This window comes from Dipodomys merriami, unplaced genomic scaffold (assembly GCF_024711535.1).
Source record: "Dipodomys merriami isolate MVZ:Mamm:240054 unplaced genomic scaffold, mDipMer1.0.p SCAF_21, whole genome shotgun sequence".
Taxonomy (NCBI): Eukaryota; Metazoa; Chordata; class Mammalia; order Rodentia; family Heteromyidae; genus Dipodomys; species Dipodomys merriami.
The window spans coordinates 15,058,595-15,082,018 of record NW_027203493.1 but is presented as its reverse complement, the minus strand read 5'-3'; the positions used below and the strand labels follow the sequence as shown (position 1 = coordinate 15,082,018).

The following is a 23,424-nucleotide window of genomic DNA, read 5'->3' as shown; positions in this document are numbered from 1 at the left end:
ACTTATACATACGCATGGAATGTGGTTTGATTGATTTCACCGGGCCTCTATTTCTCTTCCTTAATTGTCTTCCTTGTGAATCGTTTGTAGTGAGTCTCATTAAGCTATTTCCATACATATGTAATGCACTTTGGTCCTGTCCATCCCCATTACCTTTCTTTCTGGTGTTGGGGCCCTATCAGATGCTAGTCTCAGGGGAATGACAGATGGCTGGGGTTGGAAACTGCTCAGATGTGAACTAAACCCAGACTAACTCATGACTCTCAGAAACCAGAGCTTGTTCCGCCTTTGTTTCTGTATCTTCTGCCCTTTGGCTTTGAAGAGAGTGGCTCGAGTGCAGACAGGCTTTCCCCTCTTGGAAGCTTGGAGTACCACTAGGAACAGGAAGTGAGTTCCAGGCATATACATGACTTGGGCATCTCAAGGGGCATTAAACATGCTGACCCAAGTCTGCATCCACATCTGCAAGAGCCTTTCTGGAAATAAATCCAGCTGTTCCTGTTGAAGACCTAATACACTGACAGGAACATGCCATGCTCTGGCTGGGTTCTAAAGTCCAGGCATTCAGAACACTTAGGTTCTGAATTTCCTTTGGGATGGCCAGTTTGCAGAAGAGATTCATAAACTTAACAGGGCTGAAATACGACGGTGGATAAAACAGAGGACATGGGATGGGTTGTCAGAAAGAAGACATGGAAGGATAGAAGGCCAAGTTGTTCCCAAGCTCATTGTTCAGTCAGTTGTGACAGTGCCCAGTGTGTGCTGGGTTCAGTAGAATGTTTTGACTTAAATTAGCAACTTCTGAATTCAGAGGCCTGGGGAGCAAGACTGAACTCATGGAGTTCCTTCCTTCCTTCCTTCCTTCCTTCCTTCCTTCCTTCCTTCCTTCCTTCCTTCCTTCCTACCTTCCATCCTTCCTTCCCTGCTTCTTTCCTTCCCTCCTTCCTTCCTTCCCTCCTTCTCTCCTTCCTTCCTCCCTTCTTTCCCTCCTTTCCATTTTCCTTTCTTCCTCTGACAGTACGAGGTCTTGAACTCAAGGCCAAAGCATTCTCCTTTAGCTTTTTTGCTTAAGGCTGGTACTCTACCATTTGAGCCCCATCTCTACTTCCACCTTTTTTGTGTGGTTAATTGCAGATAAGAGTCTCACAGACTTTTCTGCCCAAGCTGGCTTCAAGCTTCAGTCTTCAGAGTTCAATCTCCTGAGTAGCTAGGATTACAGGCCTGAGCTAGTGGCTACTGATTCAATATACTCAATATAATTCTTTTTCTTTTCTTTGCTTTTCCTTCCTTCTTTCTTTCCTTCCTTCCTTCCTTCCTTCCTTCCTTCCTTCCTTCCTTCCTTCCTTCCTTTTTTCTTTCTCTCTCCTTCTTTCTTTCTTTCTTTCTTTCTTTCTTTCTTTCTTTCTTTCTTTCTTTCTTTCTTTCTTTCTTTCTTTCTTTCTTTCTTTCTTTCTTTCTTTCTTTCTTTCTTTTTTTTGTCCAGTCCTGGGGTTTGAATTCATGGGCACTGTCCCTAAGCTTCTTTTGCTCAAGGTTAGCACTCCACCACTTGAGCCACAGTGCTACTTCTGACTTTTTTCTGTTTATGTGGTACTGAGGAATCAAACCCAGGGCTTCATGCATGCTAGGCAAGCACTCTACCACTAAGCCACATTCCCAGCCATCAATATAATTCTTGCCATGAATATCTAAGAACAATATGTGGTTATATGATACACATACAGGTCAGCAATGGGTGAGTGTCCTATAGCCAGTCCTGCAGATCTATTTCTCCAGAGTTTGGGTGAGGTGAGTTCCCTGTCAACTGGCAGCTCCTGAAAGACACTTGGAACTGAAGGTAGGGTGATGCTACTTTCTTACCAGGCAGCTGTTTCTTCTTTCTACTGAGACAAGAACAAGAGGAAACGACTTTCTCGGTTCTGCAATCTCTTCAGGCCAAATGCTAATAATTTTTTTTTGGGGGGGGGGGTGGTTGGGTTACCTAAGTCCTATGTCAAAACTTGAACCATCTTCCCTGGGTTACTTCCCCCTGGGGCCTCTTTCAAACTGTGGAGTATTTGGGAGAGGTAAATATATGTAAATATTAGCTCTTGTAAAGGAGGGTCAAGAATGGGGAGGGTTTTATGTAACTGGGTCACCTAATGCAGCCATTGTAAATCTGGCCCTCCTTTTAAAAAATCATGTTAGCCGGGCGCTGGTGGCTCACGCCTGTAATCCTAGCTATTCAGGAGGCTGAGATCTGAGGATCGAGGTTCAAAGCCAGCCCGGGCAGGAGAGACCGTGAGACTCTTATCTCCAATAAACCACCAGAAAACCAGAAGTGGCGCTGTAGCTCAAGTGGTAGAGCGCTCACCTTGAGCTGAAGAGCTGAGGGACAGCGCCCAGACCCAGAGTTCAAGCCCCATGACCGACACACATACACACAAAAAATCATGTTATTCATAATGAACTCTATATTTTAGTCACCTTTGATGTAGCTGTGATGCAGAGCTTTGGATAGTTGGTAGTCAAACTGGATTTAGAGACAACTACCCCCCTACTTTCGGGATAAATTCATCAGAATAAGTAGTTCCATCAGAAACAGAGTTACCAATTTCTCCCCCACATAAAAGTCAAAGCACAAAGCTAGATGATGGTGGCTCCTACCTATAACCCTAGCTACTCAGGAAGCTGAGATCTGAGGATCTTGGTTCATAGCCTGCCTGGGCAGGAAACTTTGTGAGACCCTTATTTGCAATTAAGTACCCACACAAAAAGCTGAAGTGGAGCTATGACTCAAGTGGTAGTAGAATGCTAACCTTGAGCAAAAGTCTCAGGGTCAGCTCCAGGTCCAGGACAGTTCCCCAGGACACAAACAAACAAAAAGGCAAATCTCATAATCTATTCATAAGAAAACCATAAATCAGAATGTTTTCTGAAGAAACTACCGAAGGAAGCAGAGCTTGCACAACGTTCTATCCCTAAAGGCAAGAAAATGACCTTCTGGAATAGACACATTCTGGCTAACTCACAACCGACAGTTGTGGCTTCTTGAATTTCCATCTGCCTTGGCTTGGTCTGACCCCTGAATTCACATCCTCCCCTTTGAATTCTCTGTGGGACAGTGGTTTTAACAGCCCTGTCCAGGCTCAGCCTGATTGCCTATATCTGGGGAGTGAGGCCAAGCTCAGCATGAAGGCCTGGGGCTCACAAATCCTTCCAGAATCAGGAGTGTCTGACACCAAGCGGCAGCCAACTCTTCTACTGACTTAGGTAGCCTGGAAGAGCCAGAAAAGTATGGATTTAGTCACCACCTGTGCTGTGGGATGTTCAGGAGACTTTGCATTTTGAGTAATTGGGATGTAGACAGAGCAGAGCAGTCAGTGACGCTATTGTTCATGTATTGAATGCGTGTGTGGTGCTTTATTAGTCCTGGGCATATGGTGAAACACTCATTAAGGTGGTTGGCTCTTGGGGAGCTTTTTTTTTTTTTTCTGGTCTCAGGGCTCAAACAACAAGGTCTCAAGCTCTTGCTTGACTTTTCCACTCAAGGCTAGTGCTCTACCACTTGAGCCACAGCTTTTTTTTTTGGTGGTTAATTGGAGATAAAAGTCTCACAGATTTTTCTACCCAGGCTGGCTTTGAACTATGATAGTCAGATCTCAGCCTCCTGAGTAGCTGGAATTATAAGCGGGAGCCATGGGCACCCAGCTTAACTGTCTGTTTTAAAGTGGCTGGTGGGAAACACTCTAATGCTGGGCTCTGTGGAGAGGATGGGCACGTAATTAGATTTAGGGGGGAAATGATACTTAAGTTGAAATATGGAGATCACAGGTAGCTGTAAAGCAGAAAGGGCAGCTGACTGCATAACTGTCTTACCACCACACATCCTGTGCCTGTGACCCCCTAGAAGAGCCTTTTCTCTGCAGATATAAGGGCTGGGTACTGAGGTTTCTGGAAGCCAGAGATGAGTTATCTGCAGTTGTTCCCAAGGCAGGAAATGTACATTTTCCTTCTTCCAACCATCCTGTTTCTGTTCTGGGGGAGGAAGGAGGTGATGTGAAGGAAAGCTTCGAGCTATTCAAGGAAAAGGGGAGCTTCTGAGAGCCATACTTGATCTCAGAGTGGACCTTGGAGGGAAATCTGTCTTTCCTTCCGTCTGTCTGTTGACTGTGGTGGGATCCCAATTGGGGAAGATGAGAAGAGGAGTCTGGGTCCCGCCCATAGGCTGGTCTATGGCCAGAGTTCACCAGCTGATTAAAGCAGATGCTTGCTGATTGTGGTGTGTGCCAGGGCCCTTGCAAGGGCTGAGTGTGTGTCCACTCTTGTGCAATCCCCAGGTCACTTCCTGTCTTACAGATAAGGAAGACCGGGCCTATGGGAGTGAAATAACTCCTCATAGGCATCTCTAGGGAGTGTCTGAGCATGGACTTGGCATTTTCTAGATGCAAGCTTGACGTCCCTGTGTGTGAGCTCAACAGCAGATCATGAAGTAAATGGAAACATTCTTTTCCTCAAGTTGGGGAAGGACTAAAGTGACATCTGTGGTCTTGGCTGGCTCTGACTGATCTTGTCTTCTTGGTACTTTGTGCCTGTGGTTGAGAAACAGACTTGCCTTGGGACACAGGAAGTTATTTAGAGGGCAGTGGTGGCTGGAAATCTATGCAGCTGGCCCATGTCGTGTTGGGCTTAAATACTGCTCAGAAACCTGGCCATTTCCTCTAGAATTCTAGATTTCTAGTCTCTCTGAAAACCAGATGTGGCAGTAGTCTGGAATAGGTATTGGGAACTGAAGCCTGGCTGTTGGGTTTACAAGGATTTTCCTCAGCCCTCTCCCTTCCTGGCTTGGTGTGTGGAGACTGGGGTGCTGCTGGCTAATGGCGTTGTTCTAAGCATCTCTCATTTGCAAAGGAGGGAGAATGCCTGCCCAGAGGGTGATTACGTCAAGTCCCTCTGCCCTTGCTGGTGCTGCGGCCTGTCCCTGTTCCTCTTTCTCGGCTGGAACCCAGCTTTGGGGTGTCTGGCTATCTCCCCTGTGCCCAGGAGTGACCCTCAGAAGTGAGATCTGGTCTGTGTGTTCCAGGAAGCCCAGGCAGCTGGAGGAACTCCTCAGTCTGGGAGGAAAAAGGGATGAGACAGCACAGACCAGTGAATGCTGCTCCTTTTCTTCCTATTATCACTTGGCTTCTGACTGAACTCCATGTCACTTCCCTGTGCGTCTGGGTCTCCTTCCCTTCCTATTGCTCTGTACTCCCTGCTTCCTTCTCCTAGTTCCCGTGGCTCCATCTGGGGTAGATGGGGTGTTAGCAGCAGCGTTCTGTTTCCAAATGAAGCTGGGCATTGAAATGGTGTCTGGAATGTGAAACAACTCCTGTGGGAATTGCCTTCCCCCCACCCCTCCCCGCTATAATCCCAGCAGTCCTTTCTTCCAGCTGTCTCCACCTTTCACCTTCCAGGCCTTTGACTTGGGGGTGGTCTGGCCCTGACATCTAGGCCCTTCAGGCACCTTCCCTGGATCTTTAATCCAAGCTTAGGCAGTGCTAGGCTGGAGTCCTGGTAAGGAGGAGGAACTAAAGGATGGAGTCCGCAGAGGTGGGGTTTCAAGTCCAGCAGACTTAGGTAGAACCTTAGTGGCCAATACTTGCCTAGCCTGCCCTCAGCCAGATGTTGTTCTGGGAACTTCGTGATGATTACCCTTTCAGCCATCCTTCAAAGTAGGTGTCTTCAGTCTCCTCACATCTGTGCAGGCTGTTGCTAACAATAGCTAGGAAGTGGCGCCCCAGCAGTGACCTCAAGTCCACCTGCCCATTTCTGGGGTCAGTGTCTTGGTAAGTACTAAAACAATGAGATGAGCCGGGCACTGCTGATGGCTCCCACCTGTAATCCTAGCTACTCAGGAGGCTGAGATCTGAGGATTGTGATTTGAAGCCAGGCTGGGCTGAAAGTTCCATGAGCCTTTTTATCTCCAATAAACTATCCAAAAAAGCCAGAAGTGGAGGTGTGGCTCAAGTAGTCACTTTGGGCAAAAGAAACACAAAGACATAGTATCCAGGCCCTGAGTTCAAGCCCCAAGACTGCAACATACCTATTTAAAGAAAAAAAAAAATCAGAGCTGAGACTGCTCCCTTGTCCTAATGGTTTAGGCTAAAATGCAGAAGCAGCATGCTGACAGTGTTGCCTGGTGCCTAGCCAGGGCTTAGTATACTTGAACTGGAAAAAAGCCAGGCTCTGTCTGGGGAATAGATTTTTTTAATTCTTTATTGTTCGGTTTTGTTTTCTTTTGTCTTATGTTATTTTATATTTTAGTTTGCTTGTCCAGCAAGTAATTTGCCTTTCTGTTGACAGAGAAGAAACCCTAGAAACAACTGGGCCTCCTGGGCCCCTAAGCCTTAAAGGAACCTGGGCAGCAGGTACTGGGAATCAGGACTTTCACCTTCTCTTTTTTGAACACACACACACACACACACACACACACACACACATACATACATACATACACACACACACGTGTCAGGGCAGCAGAGATACACAGGCTGAAATCAGAGCAGAACAATCCCCTCTCCTCCACTCCCACATGCAAACACACTGCAACCTGCCTCACTAATTTAATTTGTAAAGCACAAAGAGCAAGAAAAAAAAGCAAGAGGAAGAGAGCCAAAGGCTGTGGTTTGTTCTCGATGTACACACAAATGCTTGCGTGAGGATTGAAACTCAGGACCTTGCACTTGCTTAGTTCAATACTCTAACACATGATCTAAGTCCCTAGTCCCACATATATAATTTTAAAGTTTTATTCAGATAGGGTCTAATGCTAACTTTGTCCATACTTTGTCAAACCACAATCCTACACTGGCCTTCACAATAGCCTGGATTGCAAGTGTGCACCACCACACACAGCTTGTTTTAGAGAGAAAGTCTCTAATGTTTTTGCCACCTTGTCTCTGCCCCTTGAATCACTGGCATTGCAGGCATGTTATATCATACCTGACTTGATGTTTCTTCTCTTTTCTTTTTTAATTTTTTATCTTGATTTTTGATAAGCTGCACTTAGGTACTTCATGAGAAAGCATCTCAAGCAGGAGAAAATCATGGAGCTATTGATTTATTTCTTCTTACAGCTAGCACTATGACAGATACAAAATAGTTTGAAGTAACTTGTTATGATTCAAAGGATTATTGAGATCTTGTTCTCTATTAATTGAGCTCTCTTTCTCTCTGTTGCTTTTTTAGATAAGGGGCAACTGTCTCCTTTTTCTTCATTTCTTTTTTCAGATTTTAAATTAGTGTATACTAATTGTACAAAGGTGTTTCATTGTGATATTTCTATACATGCATATACTTTTTTATTGTTGGTGTGAGTTCAAAGGCTTGAACTCAGAGCCTTGTGCATGCTAGGTAGGCACTCTACTGCTGAACCACACCTCCAGCACATGCACTGTACTTTGATAATACTCATCCCATCAGTTAGGAAGTGTGTCTCTTAGGTGGGGAAACCTTCTGAGATGGCATTATTAAGAGAGAGAAGTAGAAAGCCTCCTTTTGTCTCAGGAGCTGAGACAAAGGTAGAGGTTTTTCAGAAGTATCCTTCCCCTGGAGGCCAAGTACAAGCAGAGGAGACACAGCACGTAGAAGTGAATTTTGCCTCTGGCTCAGCTGCGGTCTGCCCACAGGCCAACCTGGCCAGCGCTGCTCTGGCCCCTTGCCTTTGTTCTTCTTTCCTCAGCTCCTCTAGCTCTGTATGACCTAGGAGCACAAGTTCTCAGGTCAGTACCCGAGGCAGGTCCTGAGGGGCAGGTTCCTGTGACTTTCAGGATTCTCTCCCTCCCCTGCTCCAGCCACTCCTGACTGTGCCTGGGCTGGGGACTCCATCCCTTTTTTTTCCTCAGCCTTCAGACCACTCCATAGTAACCTTAGCAGGGACTCCTGTTAGAATCTTTAAGGGTTTTGAATAGGACTTTATTCACATGGTTTAAAAATATTGAAGTCTATAAGAAAGTGGAAGATTTCCTTTTCCTATATCCCAGAGGCCTAGCTCCTATCCTTTGCTCTTCAAGTTGAGTATTGTAATAGCCGTTGCTTATTGGGTATCTCTCCTCTCCCTCCCCTCCCCTCCCTTCCCTTCTCCCCGCCCTCCCCTTCTACCTTTCCTCTTTCCTCCCTATGTTCCTTTCCTCCTCTCCCCTTTTGTTTTCTTTGCTCCCTCCTTTTCAGTGAAAAACTGTTATTCATATGCAGTGACCCTATCTCATAACATGCTCAGATAGAAATAAGACAAGATTTTCCATTCAGGACAACAGAATCCTCCTCCTCTTCCTCTTCCTCTTCCTTCTCCTCCTCCTCTTCCTCTTTCTCCTCCTCCTCTTCCTTCCTCCTCCTTCTTCCTCCTCCTCCTCCCCTTCCTTCCTCCTCCACTTCCTCCTCCTTCTTCTTTCTCCCTCTCTCCCTCCCCCCACTCTCTCTCTCAGCAGGATTAGGTTTGAGCTCAGTACTTGGCAGATGTTCTACACCATTTGAGACAGCCTCAGCCTAACAAAATCTTGACTTAAATGATTAGATAGGTCTTTCTATTCAAATAACTCTACATAGCAATGCCTAACTGGGTATGGTGGTGTATGACATAATCCCAGCATTCAAAAGACTGAGACATAATGATCTTAAGTTGGGTGCCAGTCTGGGCTACACAGAGATTTCAAGATTAGCCTGGACTAAAAACAAAGGAGGCAACAATGCTTGATAAGCAATGTACTCATTACCTTGCTCATGTGATTGTAACCCCTCTGTACAGTATTTTCACAATAAAAAGCTTATTTTAAACAAGCAAACAAAAACCATAACTGTGTTATATGGAAAAGAAAAGGGCCAAAAAAAAAAAAAAAAGAAAAAATAAAGAAAAGGGCCAGTGGAGATCAGAACTGAGGGAAGGACAAATAAGTGGTTCTGTTATATCTGGTCATAATCCATCACACTAAAAGCAATTAAAGCAGGTTCTGACTTCTGTGTCTAGTTCTCCTCACTAAGAACTGGTTGTCAAGGAACCTCTTCCTGTCCTATTCATTCTGTTTCAGTTTTTATTTTTGTTTTGTCAGTCATGAGGCTTGAACTCAGGGCCTGGGTGTTGTCCCTGATCTTTTTTCTCAAAGATAGTGCTCTACCACTTTGAGCTACAGCACCACTTCTGGTTTTCTAGTAGTTAATTGGAGATAAGAGTCTTGAGGATGTTCCTGCCCAGGCTGGCTTTGAACTCAGCCTCCTGAGTAGCTAGGATTACCTGCATGAGCCACCAACCTACTCATTTTTATCTGTCACCATCTTGTCACTCTGATCTGCTTGTTTCTAGCCTCAGAGTCCTTTTGCTAAGTCTTTGTGACAGTAGTGGCTTCAAGTCTGCTCTTAGCTTTTGATCCTTTAGCACCTGATTCTGCCAAATGCTTTGCCTTCCTGTCACCATGTGTGGCTTACTGTAGCCCTTCTTTGCAAGGTGAGGGTGCTGCACTTACCTCACTGTGGGTTATGTTTTCTGTCCTCATAGCAGTTGCAGAAAACTTCTTGGATCCTCCTGCTGGGCAGCATCGTAACACTTCCTGGGTACCATTACAGGTATCCCAGGGTGATCGCCATATCCAGCCTCAACTCATGATAATCGCAGAGGTTTAGATCCCACTTCCTTGTCTCTCTAGGAAATGGCTCTCCTTTTTAATCTTGATGGGCTTGCCTTCCCATTGATCTTCTTTCTCTTTCCTATTCTCCTGCAGCATCTTCATGAACATGGGGTTTTCTCAGAGCACCCATTCAACAGCATGTTATTTGATCTCAGAACTATGGTTAGCTGCCCAGCATTGCGCGTCCCCAGGATATCCTCAGGAAGTTCTGCCCTAAGGAGCCCTTCCTAGGCCTCCCTTTTAAATTTCTCTCACAAGCTCAGCTTCTTTGTTTGTGCTCTGGAGATTTCCCAGTGGCCACAGAGGAGATAGGCGTTAGGAGAGCTGTGTTTCTCCCATGGCCAGAGGCAGCCTCCTTCCATTTGCGTCTGTCCACCGGGCTTGTTTTCTGTTCTGAAGATGCTTCTATCTCTGACCTTGAATTTGTTGACCCAAAGCCAGAACTTTGAGTCAATGAATGAGCCACACTCAGTCCAATAACCTTTCTTTTTGGTGGTAATAGGGTTTGAACTCAGAGCTTTATACTTTCTAGAAAGTCTCTTGTTTGAGCCATGCCTCCAAATCTTTATTCACTCTGATTATTTTTGAGACCACGTCTTGTTCTTTCCCATTCTAGTTTAGACCAGAATCCTGCCATTTATGCTTCTTCTGTAGATGTGGTAGTGGTTGCTTGCTCATGGCTCTGTCCAGCATTTGGTTGAGATGGGGCCTCTGTGAACTTCTTGCCTGAGCTAGCCTGGCCCGTGATCTTTTCAGCCTCATGAGTATCTAGAATTACAAATTTGAACCCCCCAATGCCGGGCTTAGCCCATTGACTTTTGATGGAGACCTGCCGGCCCTTGTCGAGGAGAATTCTGGTAGGTTTTCATTAAAAGGAATCTCAAAACAAAGCATAGACCACCAGATGTATTTTAAGTTGTAGGAAAAGGGAGGTATTTTATTGGTTCACATCTTGCAGCTTTCTAGGGCTCTTTCTGGAAGTTAGAATGCGAATGTTTCTGTCTTCTGGCTCAGCATTCTTGATCCTGTATTCCATACAGAGTAGCTTTCTTACAAGTACTCGCTCCCTAGCCTTTAGTGGGATTGTGGGCATGTTTGGGGGAGGTAATCCAATGAAGGCTGTGAAAAGTTTGAGTATTCTCCTTAATAGCCGCAGCCAGTGGGAGGAGCGAATGAGATCATGAGAAGCCATCGAGAGTTCACTCCCTGGGGAGCTGACTGGTTCTCAGGAGCCAGTTATTCTTGTTTTTAGCTTCCTCTACTGGTCTGAGTCAAATTAAACAGCGGCAGTAATGACCCCATTATTTGTCATAGGGAGAAGAAATCTGTTGCCAAACTCTTATTTATTTTTCATTTTAATTTTTCTTAGCACTTAAAACTCTTTGAAATTATCTTGAGCCAGGCATCAGAGGCTCATGCCTATAATCTTAGCTACTCAGAAGGCTAAGATCAGGAGGATTGCGGTTTGAAACCAGTCATAAAAGTTCATGAGATTCTATCACCAAAATAACCAGCAAAAAACAGGGCTGGAGGCATGGATCAAGTGAGCAAGCAAGCCCAAGAAACAAGCTCTGGGACCAATAAACACAAACAAGAAATTGCCTTGTGTCAAACTGGTCCCTTCAAGAACAGAACTCTGAAAGCAGAAATATTGTTAATCTTCTCCCTTGTTCTCCCACTGATAGGGAGATGTGTAGCATGTAGAGATTTGCTAAGTCGATGTCTGTCATTGGACACATAGACTCTCTACTCTTGGGTAGTCCCCTTTGAAGACTACGTCTGCCTGTTCACAGTGAGTGGTCAAGTGGAGTTTCAGGTCTGAGTGTCTGTGTGATTTAGAGAAGGGAGAAAGTTATGGAATAAAATGTTCAGTTTGCTTAAAATCTGGGTTTGAGTCGTGACTATGTCATTACTTAGTTGTAAAACTTCTCTGAGCCTTAATTTCTTGATCTGTACAGGATGAATAATAATTTTACCCTTAGACCCTTCCCCATCTCATTCCCCTCCTGACTTACTTTAAATCCTTGGTTGAAAAATGTGTGAAAATTGTGTTTTAATGTATAAGATGCTTTGCAAATGGGAAGAACTTCAAAATAAATTTCTATCCTTTGCATTAAAAAAATACTTTGGTAAGCTATCTTTGCTGTCATTATTATCCTTTTACCCAGTGGAACACAGCATGTTTAAACACAAAATTTCCAATAAAAATGCCATACTTTGCATTTTTTGGTTTTTATTGCCTCCTTCTTCTTCCTTCCTCTTCTCTTTCTTCTCCTTTTTCTTCTTCACACAAAGCCAGTCTTGGTCAACTCTGTTAGCACTAGGAGTTCCAGCATCTGCCTTCTAAGCACAAAATGAGGAACGGCTCTTTCTCTAGGATCTCCATCCCTGGGATGACACTGGGCAGGGGTGTTAGCAGGATGTAGGAGGGTGCACACCCTCTTTAGGTCTGACCTCCCCATGCTGCTGGTGAGCGCCTGTCAGCACCCACTGGGAACTTGTCACCACAACCCCTGGCCACCAAGGGCTGCCTGACATGTTTCTCTCTCCCTAGGCGACTGCTGAAGAGTGAACTAGGATCATTCATCTCAGACTATTTCCAGGTAAGCTGTGTGGGTCTGAGCATCCATTGTTATCATGGTGGGGGAGGGGGGAGTTGGATGTTCCTCCAACTCCTGCTGTAGTGCCGAGTAGGCTGCAAGGGTCCCTAGAAGAATGTGGCCCCTGGGGTTAGAGAGGCAACTGTCATGGCTTTTGGTTTCAAGACCCCGTTATATTCTTAAATATTATTGCTTCTCTGAGTTATATCTCTCTTCACCTTATTAGAAATGACATTGCAACTAGGCACTGGTGACTCACACCTGTAATCCTAGCTACTCAGGAAGCTGAGATCTGAAGATCACAGTTCAAAGCCAGCCTGGGCAGGAAAGTCTGTGAGACTCTTATCTCCAGTAAACCACCAGAAAACCAGAAGTGATGCTGTGGCTCAAGTGGTAGAGCGCTAACTCTTGAGCTGAAAAGCTCAGGGACAGTGCCCAGGCCCAGAGTTCAAGCCCCATGACTGACAAAAAAAAAGAGAGAAAGAAAAAGAAATGAAGTCGTAGCAATTGGTGGTGGGGCTACTGATGTTTTGCCAAAGGACTTGGTAATGGGCTACTAATGCATCTGGGCAGATGAACCGATCCTGATGTCAACCTTAGCTCTGGTCACCATTGTGTATGAATATGGGTTTCATAAGAAATATAAATTCCTCACTTAAGTTTTCACGTTTTAGAACCATGGCTACCATAATGTTTGAACATCATGCATGTTTGTTGATGGCTTTTTATGCATATAAATGCAGTGATCTATGGCTTTAAATGTTTGTTTCTACAGCAATATTTGTTATTCTAGCCAATTGGTATTTCTAGGAAAATGGAGCATGTAATTGTTCTTTATGTTCAGGAACTGTCTCTTGCTAAACCTTAGTCGCTGATTTGTCCTAAGATGACTTGTAAAAACTAAAATGCAGTGATTCAAGAGAAGCTGAAATTCCAAAAGGAAATTAAGAAGTTGAAGCTTCAAAATTCATTTAAATGTTAAACCTATTAATGGTAATAAAGCTAGTACTTTTATGAAAAAAATAGCTGTGAGAATAAAGGATGATAACAAGACTAGAACTGTCTTATGTGTGTGCAAATCTCTCTGGCTGCTTCCTGGGGTAGCTGGCCAGCCTGTCTGCTTTACGTTCTATCTGTGACAACATCCTACATTATGTATTTTGGGACAGTGTCACTGCACAGGCTAGGAATGGCAAAAACAGCTCTCTTGGTATTCCTGGGGAAGTAGTTTTGGCCATGGGATTTCTTGAAAAGACTGGGGATCTCCCCTGGCCACCCAGATCATGCTTGTCGCCATGAGTGCTTTTCCTCCCAGCCTTGTGTATGGTATATGATTGCATTACTTTTACATACTCTGGAACCAAGTTATTCATTCTTACAGAGCTTCCTAGTCTGTTCTGTTGAAGAATTAGATCTTCCCTCTAGCCTGTCGCTATGGTTACAGGACCACTGAGTTCAAGGTTCCTGGTCCATGTCTAGGAGTTTCTAATCCTGACTTTCCTGACTCTAACCAAAGGTGTGTGGGCAGGTGTTGGAGGACAGTGAGTAACTGACTGGCACTTCAACAAAAGTCAGGACCATGCTTTTTATTAGTCTGTTGAGTATGAAAGCAGCTTCAGTTTCCTCGCCTGTAACTTTAGAATAAAAATGCTGTTTACCTTTATAAGGTTAGAAGGTATGGTTTACATGAGATAAGCCAGGTGAAGAACTCAGCACTAGTGTGCAAGGGCAGTGGAGGGTGGTTTGTGATCAAGGTTATGGGCCTTCAAGACAAGGAATCTGGATTCAGCGTCTGATTCTCTATGATGAGGATGATAGGACCTAACTGTATATAGGTCGTTAGTGCAAGGGACTAGCAGGGACTAAGCTAAGAAAAAGTAATAGGGTTTATTAAATTTAGGTGGGTTCCTATGTGTTATTCAAAAATGTCACCCAGCCCCCTTAATGGGGAAGTCACGTAAAAAATACATGATCTTGGTTTCAGTTAGGTTGTACTATTTTTTAATTTATTTTGTATTATCATTAAGTAGTTGTACAAAGGGGATTCAATTCAGTTATATTATTTTATCGCCAAGTAGAGCATACTTTTAAGACAGTTTAAAGAGTTTTTTTGGTTTTAAAAACATAAATACGCTTGTATTATTATTTTTTTCCAAATTTTCCTCCCAAGTTTCAGGAAATGTAAACCTTTATGAATACTTTAGAAGAATGGTAACTGTCAGTTATACACACACATACACACACACACACACACACACACACACATGGAAATAAAAGAAAATAAAAATTGAAAAGCTGCCCTCAAGCTGGGACCCTGGGATTCAGTGGGGTCAGATGTCTTAGCTTCTTGGAAGAAAGCTCTTATTCAGGAAGAAGAAACCTGAAGACTAAGAGAGAGATAATTAGTCACAAATAAAGATCAGGCTGACTCAAAGGTCAGCCTTGGCCTTGGCCTTCTCTCCTCCTCTGCCTTCTTGGTTGATTGATTTTTAAACCCAGCTACAGAGAAACACTTTTTCAATCAGGCCTTGAGAACCCCCCCTCCCCTGGGCTGGGCTGCCTTTCTCGATGACATTTGAAAGACACTGGGTTTGGTGTGGTTTCAATCAGGTTTTAAAATGTCAGCTGTCTGTTGGGGGCTAGGACAGTAGGAAGGGTGTGTTTGGGTGGGGACCCATTTCTATGGGAGGCCCTTGAGGTTTTCAGGGGCTGTTCATACTGTGTACAAAGCATGCCAGAGAACTTAAAAACTAATAACCACATCTGGCCTCTTATCAGAGGGGAAATCAGAGAAGCTGTTTGGTGATTATGACTCTTTTTATGAGGGTGTAGTGTGGGGAATCTGGGGTTTTCTGTATTTAAGGTCCTAGAGTGGAAAGAAGGCTCTCCTAGACAGTTTTGTAAAATACTGATTTTAGAATCATATAGGCACATGTTCTGTTCTTGCTGTTGCTTTGAACTAGTTGATTTCCTAGTCTGTGAAGAATACCAAGTAGATGTTCAGTTAACAGTCTTGGGAGTGCAGGAAGAATTGTTTACCACTGAAACTTGGATTGATTTTAGGTGACCCACACAAGGCATTAAATAGCATTAGGGGTCATGGAGACTCTTTTCTTTTTTCTTTCTTTCTTTCTTTCTTTCTTTTCTTTCCTTTCTTTCTTTCTTTCTTCTTTCTTTCTTTCTTTCTTTCTTTCTTTCTTTCTTTCTTTCTTTCTTTCTTTCTTTCTTTCTTTCTTTCTTTCTTTCTTTCTTAAGTTGTGGGCTAGTTTTCTCTTGCCTTGAGCCACAGTACCACTTCTGGTTTTCTGGTTTTTAAATAGCATTAGGGGTCATGGAGACTCTTTTCTTCTTTCTTTCTTTCTTTCTTTCTTTCTTTCTTTCTTTCTTTCTTTCTTTCTTTCTTTCTTTCTTTCTTTCTTTCTTTCTTTCTTTCTTTCTTTCGTTGTGGGCTAGTTTTCTCTTGCCTTGAGCCACAGTACCACTTCTGGTTTTCTGGTTGGAGACCTCTCATGGAGAGCCCGGAGCCGGTGGCTCATGCCTGTAATCCTAGCCACTAAGGACGCTAAGATCTGAGGATCATGGTTCAAAGCCAGCCTGGGCAGGAAAGCCCAAGAAGTTCTTATCTCCAATAAACCGCCAGAAAACCAAAGGTGGTGCTGTGGCTCAAGTGGTAGAGTGCTAGCCTTGAGCTGAAGAACTTAGGGACAGTGCCCAGGCCCAGAGTTCAAGCTCTATGACTGATGAAAAAAAAAAAAAGAGTATCATGGACTTTCTTGCCTGGGATGGCTTTGAACCTTGATGCAGATCTCAGCCTCCTGAGTAGCTAGGATTACAGGTGTGAGCCACCAGCGCCCTACCAGACTTTACCTTTTTAAACTATGTTTTAGTCCTTATGGTTATGCCAGAGAAGGTCTTGGGCAGTGTGCCATTGTATCTCCTCTTTTCCAGGACTTAACACTCTTGTTCAAAGAAGAATCAGGCTGAGCTTAGTAACTTCAACTAAAGGACATGGCCTAGTTAAGGCTGTGTGTGTGTGTGTATGTGTGTGTGTGCCAGTCCTGGGACTTGAACTCAGGGCCTGGATGCTCTCCTTTAGGTTCTTCACTCAAGGCTGGCACTCTGCCACTTGAGTCATAACTCCACTTCTGGCTTTTTGATGATTAGTTGGAGATAAGAGTCTCACAGACTTTTCTGCCTGGGTTGGCTTTGAACTCTGATTGTCAGCCCTCAGCCTCCTCAGTAGTTAGGATTATAGGTGTGAGCCACTGGCTCCTGGCTTTCGTTAGGATTTTGTAGTGTTACTTTGCTTGTATTGAATTGATTCTTCAGTGTTATATGAAGTCCCCACTATTCTCTTTTTTAAACATGGTGGCATTGATTTAAGAAACACAGCATGAAAAGAAGAATAATAGAGTAGGTGGGCTGGGCTATGGCTCTGACTGTGCAAGTGGCTCAAGAGAGACTTGGCAAGAAAGTTCAATGGGGGGGCACTTTCCTACGTAGACCAAATCACCCTGAGTGGAAGGAGACCCAGCTCATAGGGGCAGGCTTAGCTTCATATCCAGCTACTAGGTATAGATTTTTTGTTTTAAATCCAAATCAGGCTCCAGAAAAAAAAGGTAAGAGGAAGGAGTGGGTGCATGAGCAGCAGAACTGAAAACTGGGCAGGGGGGTCCCCACAACTGTGGCTGAGGTGGCTTGGGACAGGGGAGAATGAGCTTTGAAAGGGTCAGCAGTGGCTACCACCAGGCACCTGTATGAGGCTGTGAGAGGTCTGTCCCTTCCCAGGATCCCTCCTTCCCAATCAGAGCAGAGCTGTCTTTGTGGCTCTGCTCGTGCAAGGGAGTGTTTTCTTTTTATTACAGCTTTAAAAGAAAGCCTTGCAGAAAGAGTATCTTCAGTGAGGAATAATCAGAATGACCCCAGGTTAGGCGGGGGGAAGCAGGTGGGACACGTGCTTATCTCCTGTCTGCACACACGGAAAACAGGCTGTTTGATCCACAGAAGCCTAGGGAGATTTCCCAGAGACACTGGCCGGAAAAACCTCTGACATTTCCAGTACTGAACTTTTTTTTCTTCTCCTCTCTCTGTCTGTTTTGAATTGTGCCTGGAAGGAAAATTGGAAACTCTATATCCTAGTGGCAGCTCTAGGGGATAATTGGTTCCATATAATGTTTGAAACTGAGGATATGAAATGTTTGGCATTTTTTAATAGCCTAGGTAGGCATCTTGGTGATTCAGGGGATGGGGGGGTTGCAGATGGAGGAGTTACTGAATGCTTGGCCAGTTCAGCATCTGCAGCCTATATTAAAGGCTTTCCCCAGCCTAGAAAGTTCAGTCTTGGCCAGGTGCCAGTAGCTACTCAGGAGGCTGAGATCTGAGTATCATGGTTCAAAGCCAGCCTGGGTAGGAAAATCCGTGAGACTCTTTTATCTCCAATAAACTACCAACAAACCAGAAGTGGCGCGGTAGCTCAAGTGGTAGAGTGCTAGCCTTGAGCTGAAGTGCTGAGGGACAATGCCCAGGCCTAGAGTTCAAGCCCCATGACCAACAAAAACAAAACAAAACAAGAACGGTCCAGTTTTTATTTGTTTTTGTTTTTATTTTTTCAGAGTAGAGTTTTGCTTGATACAGAAAGTTGAGCTAGAATCAATGACTTAGTCAGTTGGAGGGAGAAGAGAAACAGCTATAGTAGTCGGTAGTGTTTATAGATATGTGTGTATGTATATATACACATGCGTATATGTATATATGTGCATATATGTATTTTCCCATTTGCCAATATATGTACATGTGCATAGGTGTATATGTGTATACACGTGTATATGTGTTCATATAGTTGTGTATATGTGTGAATACACATGCGTGCATGCATATATGTGTGTGTGTGCATAGGTGCATCCATTTGCTACTCATCTCCTCAAGAGTCCACAAAGTGGATTTGTCATGGCAGGAACGTGAAGGGCTTTTGGCATGTGGCAGATGGCAGAAAAGCAGAGCTTTGTGAAATACCCTGGTACCCTTGAAGTTTATCACTGAAGACAAGTGCAGGCGGATAGGTGAATCTACACCAGGGGACTGGTAAATATGCCCAGAAGGAATAAATACACAGTGTAGGAACAAGATAGGAATGATAAAGGACAAATGGGGTGGAGAGAAGGCATTCGTGAAAACAGCTTTGATTTACAGCCCCAAACTGAATAGGGGAGAGTAGTTTCAGCTCTTGCTCGATCAGCCTGGGATGGCTGATCTTTAACTAGGTATGACTGCAAAACAGGAGAGAGAACTAAAGAAGTGGACAGCAAGGAGTGAAGAAATTCCGTATGTGGCCAGCGTTGAAGGTGAACTTGGGGCCGGTATTATTCAAAGGGACTCTGAACATTCATAGCAGGGTTCTCTCAGAGGACAAGGGCTGGGGATTAGGGGTTATGTCACTAGAGTTGCATTGTGGGTTTGACCAGTTCTTGGGGTCGGGGGGGGCGGGGGGGACCATAGTGAAGTCTGTGAACAACAGAGTGACCACACTGATGGGAGAGAGTGGGCGGAGTTCCCCCCGGATGGTTGTGGCTGCTCCCTGAATGGCTGTCCACCAGCTGGTGCTTGTCTTTTAGCAGCTTTTCTGGGCTTAGTCTCCTCGGTAGTTACTGTGAAATTATGTGTATACTTTGATGGTGAATTTTTCCCCACACTACTTTATGGAGCTAGAGTGAAAAATGGGTCTTGACTAACCACTGACCTTCATATATTTGAGATACCGATGAAAATCAACAGGTCTGCTGAAAGAGCCATTCCTTAGCCCCATTGGACTCAGGTTGATGCACACTCAATTGTGAAGGAAGGAATCTATAGGTGTACAATGCTGAAGATTTATCACTGAAGATGAGCTCTGAGGAGTGGGGGTCTGCCTAGGAAACTCACAACCCTTTTTAACTGTATGGGACCAGAATTCCTCCTGCATTATGTAATTGTATTGTTTCTCATGAGAATATAGTTTCAGAGACAATTATGTATGCTATTGGGTGATTTCTTGTAGACAGGCACAGTGTGTCAAGAGCTATGTTTAGAGCAGAGAGAGGAGGCATAGTAGTAGATGCTGGGCATGTAGTGTTAAAATAAGCAGAAGTGTTTGGTCAATCAATGGACAAGGAATGTCAAAGCTGTGTTGGAAATTGTGTGTGTGTGTGTGTGTGTGTGTGTGTGTGTTGGGGGCCAGTCGTGAGGCTTGAACTCTGGGCCTGGACGCTATCCCTGAGCTCTTCCTCTCTAGGCAAGTGCTCTACCACTTGAACCACAGCACCGCTTCCAGTTTTCTTACATGTACTTACATGCCGGGCACTGTTCTAAGTCAGTGGTTCTCAAAGTGTGGTCCCTGGGTTCACATGTTCATCGTCATCTCAATCTCAGCCTACAGGAAGGCAGATTCTCAGGTCTTGCCCACTCACTGGAAGCAAAGAGGAGCCTGGGTAATTCTATGCATGCTCAAGTCTGAGAACACTAACTCACTGGGCTAACTCCTTTCTTCCTCCTAACGGCCAAGAAAGGGATTGTGTTACGATGAACTCCTTTCTACAGGCTCCGAACCTTCTGTCTCTTAGATCTTCAGAAAAGCTGGAGCAAAGAGCCACCCAGGTCATGGGAGCCATCCTTGAAATGTTAAAATGTCTTCAAGGTTTCCTTTGAAAAAGTGAAGCCCTAGGGGAGAAAGAGTTTCAGGATTTGTGTTTTTGAGTGTCTAGCCAATAAGACACGGACTGATTTTTTTTTGCTTCCTTATAAAAATCATTTTAAAAGTGCAAATCTACTTTTTAAATTATTACTGTCATGGTGCTGAGGGGAGAATTCACATTGGTGCTATTTTTGATCTTTGCTACTTTGCCATCTGGGGATTTTTTCCTGCTCTCTTCATACGTGCCCACACTGGGACTGGTTTATTAGGAGTTCTCTGGGTCTGCAGGGTGAATTGTGTTGGTGAGGCCACTTTATTGCTTGAGTAGGAAAGGCATCTAGGTTCACAGGAAATGCAGGCATTGTTAGAGTTGGTGGCTGGCCTTTGAGTCACAGGAAAAACATGCAGGTAGTCAGTGATTCCATCATGGAGTTCTTGCCAATAACAGGAACCTTTGAAGACATCAATACCACCAGAAACAGGTGTCCAGGGTGGATGCTGGCTAACTAACCTAAATTCTTAATAGGCAGAGTGGCATAGCCAACAGATCCCTTTTGGAAATGGGATCCTCTAAGATCCACCCTTGCTAAACACTGGAATGTGGATGGTGGAAAGGAAGGTGCTGGAAAAGTGCTTTCAGAGAGGTGGAAGTTGGGCAGTTGGGGATAGGGCTGGGCAGCAGAAACAATCCACGTGGATGGAAACCTTCTGGTAGAACCTTGTTCTGTGGCCTGGGTGCTGCCAAGCTCTGACCCATGTCTGAGCCTGATACGGACCTCATCTCTTCCTCCTGGCAAGCACACCAGACGCTCCTCCAGGGCAGGGCAGCCTGATGTTAAATGTACACCAGGCCTTCTCCCAGGTAGACCTGGATTCCAGTCCTTGCTAGGATGCTTACAAGCTTTGTGTCCTCAGGCTTGTTACTTAGCCTCTCTGAATCTGTTTTCTTAGTAGTAATATGGGAATCACAGTGCCTACTTCATAAGTGAAGTATAATACTAAGTGAGATGACCTTCAAGGGCTTGGTATACAGTGAGCAGTACACCACTAACAACTTAGTATTTTTATAGTAAGTGGTGGTGGTGATGCAGGGAAAGGTGAGAAAGGAGATAGGCTCGGAGTTTAGACTAACTCAGATAGCATATTTCTGGCTGAGTGATTCTCTGGGCCTCCCTCAGTTCCTTCATCTGTAAGGGAAGACTAGGTTCATGGAAGGGCAAAATGAGATAATACACGAAAAAGGTGTACTCCTGGCCTGCCCAAGCCAAAGCAGTAAGCAGCTACAGAAGCATTACATCTTGGTACTCAGTGTGGAAAGTTGCTGCTGGAAAATAGAATTAGCTATATTCATTTTTCCTTTCCCCAAGTTGTTGTTCCTCCTCCTCCTCCTCCTCTTCCTCCTCCTCCTCCTCCTCCTCCTCTTCCTCTTCCTCCTCCTCCTCCTCTTATTCCTCCTCTTCCTCCTCTTCTTATTCCTCCTCCTCCTCCTCTTCCTCCTCCTTCTCCTCTTCCCCTTCCTTTTCCCCTTCCTCCTCCTCTTTTTCCTCCTCCTCCTCCTCTTCCTCCTCCTCCTCCTCTTCCTCCTCCTCCTCCACTTCTTCCACCTCCTCCTCCTCTTCTTTCTTGTTCTCCTCTTCCAACACCTCATCATCTTTTCCTGGAGATTAGATTCCAGGTTTTGGCTAAGTGGACAAGTGCTCTACCACTTGAACTGGGAGGAGTCCCCCAGTCCTTTTTCTTTTTTTCTTTTTTAGGTAGTCTCGTTTTCACCTGGGTTGGCCTCAAATCATGATCCTCCTACCTCCACCTCTCAGGTAGCTGGGATTATAGGCATGTTGCACTATACCTGGCTCCCTAGTATTCTTAGTTACTTCTGTTTTTTTTTCTTCTAGGTCCCTCTCACCAGGTTGAAAGATGCCTACTGATGAGGTGTATAAATCCCACCACTCAAATCTGCTCCCCCTTTTCTCTACTCACCTCCACTGCCTCACACCCACCAATGAGCTAGGATGAGCTGGGTCTGCTCTTCCCATGAAAGCCATGTGGCTGGGCTCTCTCTCCCTAGATGTGGCTACTTGCATTTCTTCTTAACTGAGCCTCATATTTCTGTTTACAGCCCATTTTCCTGTGTCTGAGGGGGAAAAAAATGTCAGCTCTCTTTTCACTTCCAGATCCCTCTGCCACTTCATTAAAGTGCAATTTCATCCGTATCCAAGGTCACTGTGGTAAGGGGGAAGATGCATGAAGTGCACCAGGCCCTTGGCCAAGCCCCAGGTCGTTTCCTCGGTGGCCGCTATCAGATTTCACTGTTGTTGGCTGGAAGCCCTGGGGTGGGGAGCAGGAGAGAGTCAGGCAGGAGAAAAGCAGGGTCTTCAGCTCTGCCACCCCACAGCTGGAAACATCCATAGAGAACATTGTGGAGGCGACATTTGCCAGGGATGGGGACAAGCAGAGTTGATAGCCTGGGAGAACAGATACTTCTAGAGATGTCTTTCTTCCTCCCTCTTTCCCTCCCTCGTTCCTTCCTTGCCTTCTTTCTTTCTTCTCCTTTCTTTCTCCTTCCTTTCTTCCGTCTTTTCTCCCTCCTTTGTTCCCTCCCTCCCTCCCTGCTTCCCTCCCTCCTTCTTGTGTATCAAAACCTTTGTACCTGTATAGTCTATGTGACTATAGGTACCCAAGAAAGGATCACTGTGTCACTAGCAAATGTGCCGATGCTGCCAGGCCAGGCCAGGCCAAGGACAGCTGCCATCGTGTCCCTGGTCAAAATAATGCAGACACATGCCCAACCTGACCTCCTCCTGTACCATGACTAGGTCCCACAATGCCACCCTGTCACTGCTCAGGAGTAGAGTGACATTGTGGTGGAATGAGAAGGAGAGTCTGGGTGCAGCCCAGTAACCATGGTGTAAAGATCAGGTGCCTGAAAACTCGCGGGGAGCGGGCTGGAGGCAGGACTCCAAGGAAAAGAAGCTCTGTCCTCCCAGGACCTGCCTCCCCGCCTCCCCAGACTTTATGTATAAAGCACAACTTCAAAGATAGACATGGTGGTAATTGAAGACAGGAACTGAAGAGTGTTAAACTCCACGTGCAGAGCCCAGGTTCCCGAGGAACATGAGAGCACAGGCCTTCGCTACTCTGACAAGAAAGGTGTGGAGGGAGACTAACCATCACTGATCTCCAAGCTTCTGTGACTCAGGGGGGCTGCTCTATGTCTTAGGGACCAGATGTACCCCCTCTGAGGGAGGGATAGAGGTCTAGGCAAGAGAATAGCTCAGAAGGCACCAAAGGAGGAGGGGAAAGAGCAAAGTTTCTAGACCCAGGAAGAGCAGCTCTGCCCACCATGCGTAGGACTCTTCACTGCCATGAGTACCAACCTGATAGGACTGAATTCAGTGAGATGAAGGAGTTACAGCTCTGGCAGGTGCAGGACACCACCTACCCACCCACTGCTAGCTGAAGGGTTGAGAGGACTTAGCCTGATTTCACACCCTTGCCGAGGAACGCATGCTGCTACTGCTGT

At 45.1% G+C, this 23,424-nt stretch overlaps 1 protein-coding gene across 4 annotated transcripts in view; it reads left to right on the top strand.

The window, feature by feature from the left end:
• Nucleotides 1-23,424, top strand: part of Prr5l (proline rich 5 like) — a 75,781-nt gene that overhangs the window by 26,846 nt on the left and 25,511 nt on the right. For all 4 annotated transcript variants that reach the window (XM_070032576.1, XM_070032575.1, XM_070032574.1 and 1 more), the window contains one exon: nucleotides 12,193-12,241. In XM_070032576.1, the coding sequence (XP_069888677.1) occupies nucleotides 12,193-12,241 (49 nt within the window). The remainder of the gene's footprint in view (nucleotides 1-12,192; nucleotides 12,242-23,424) is intronic.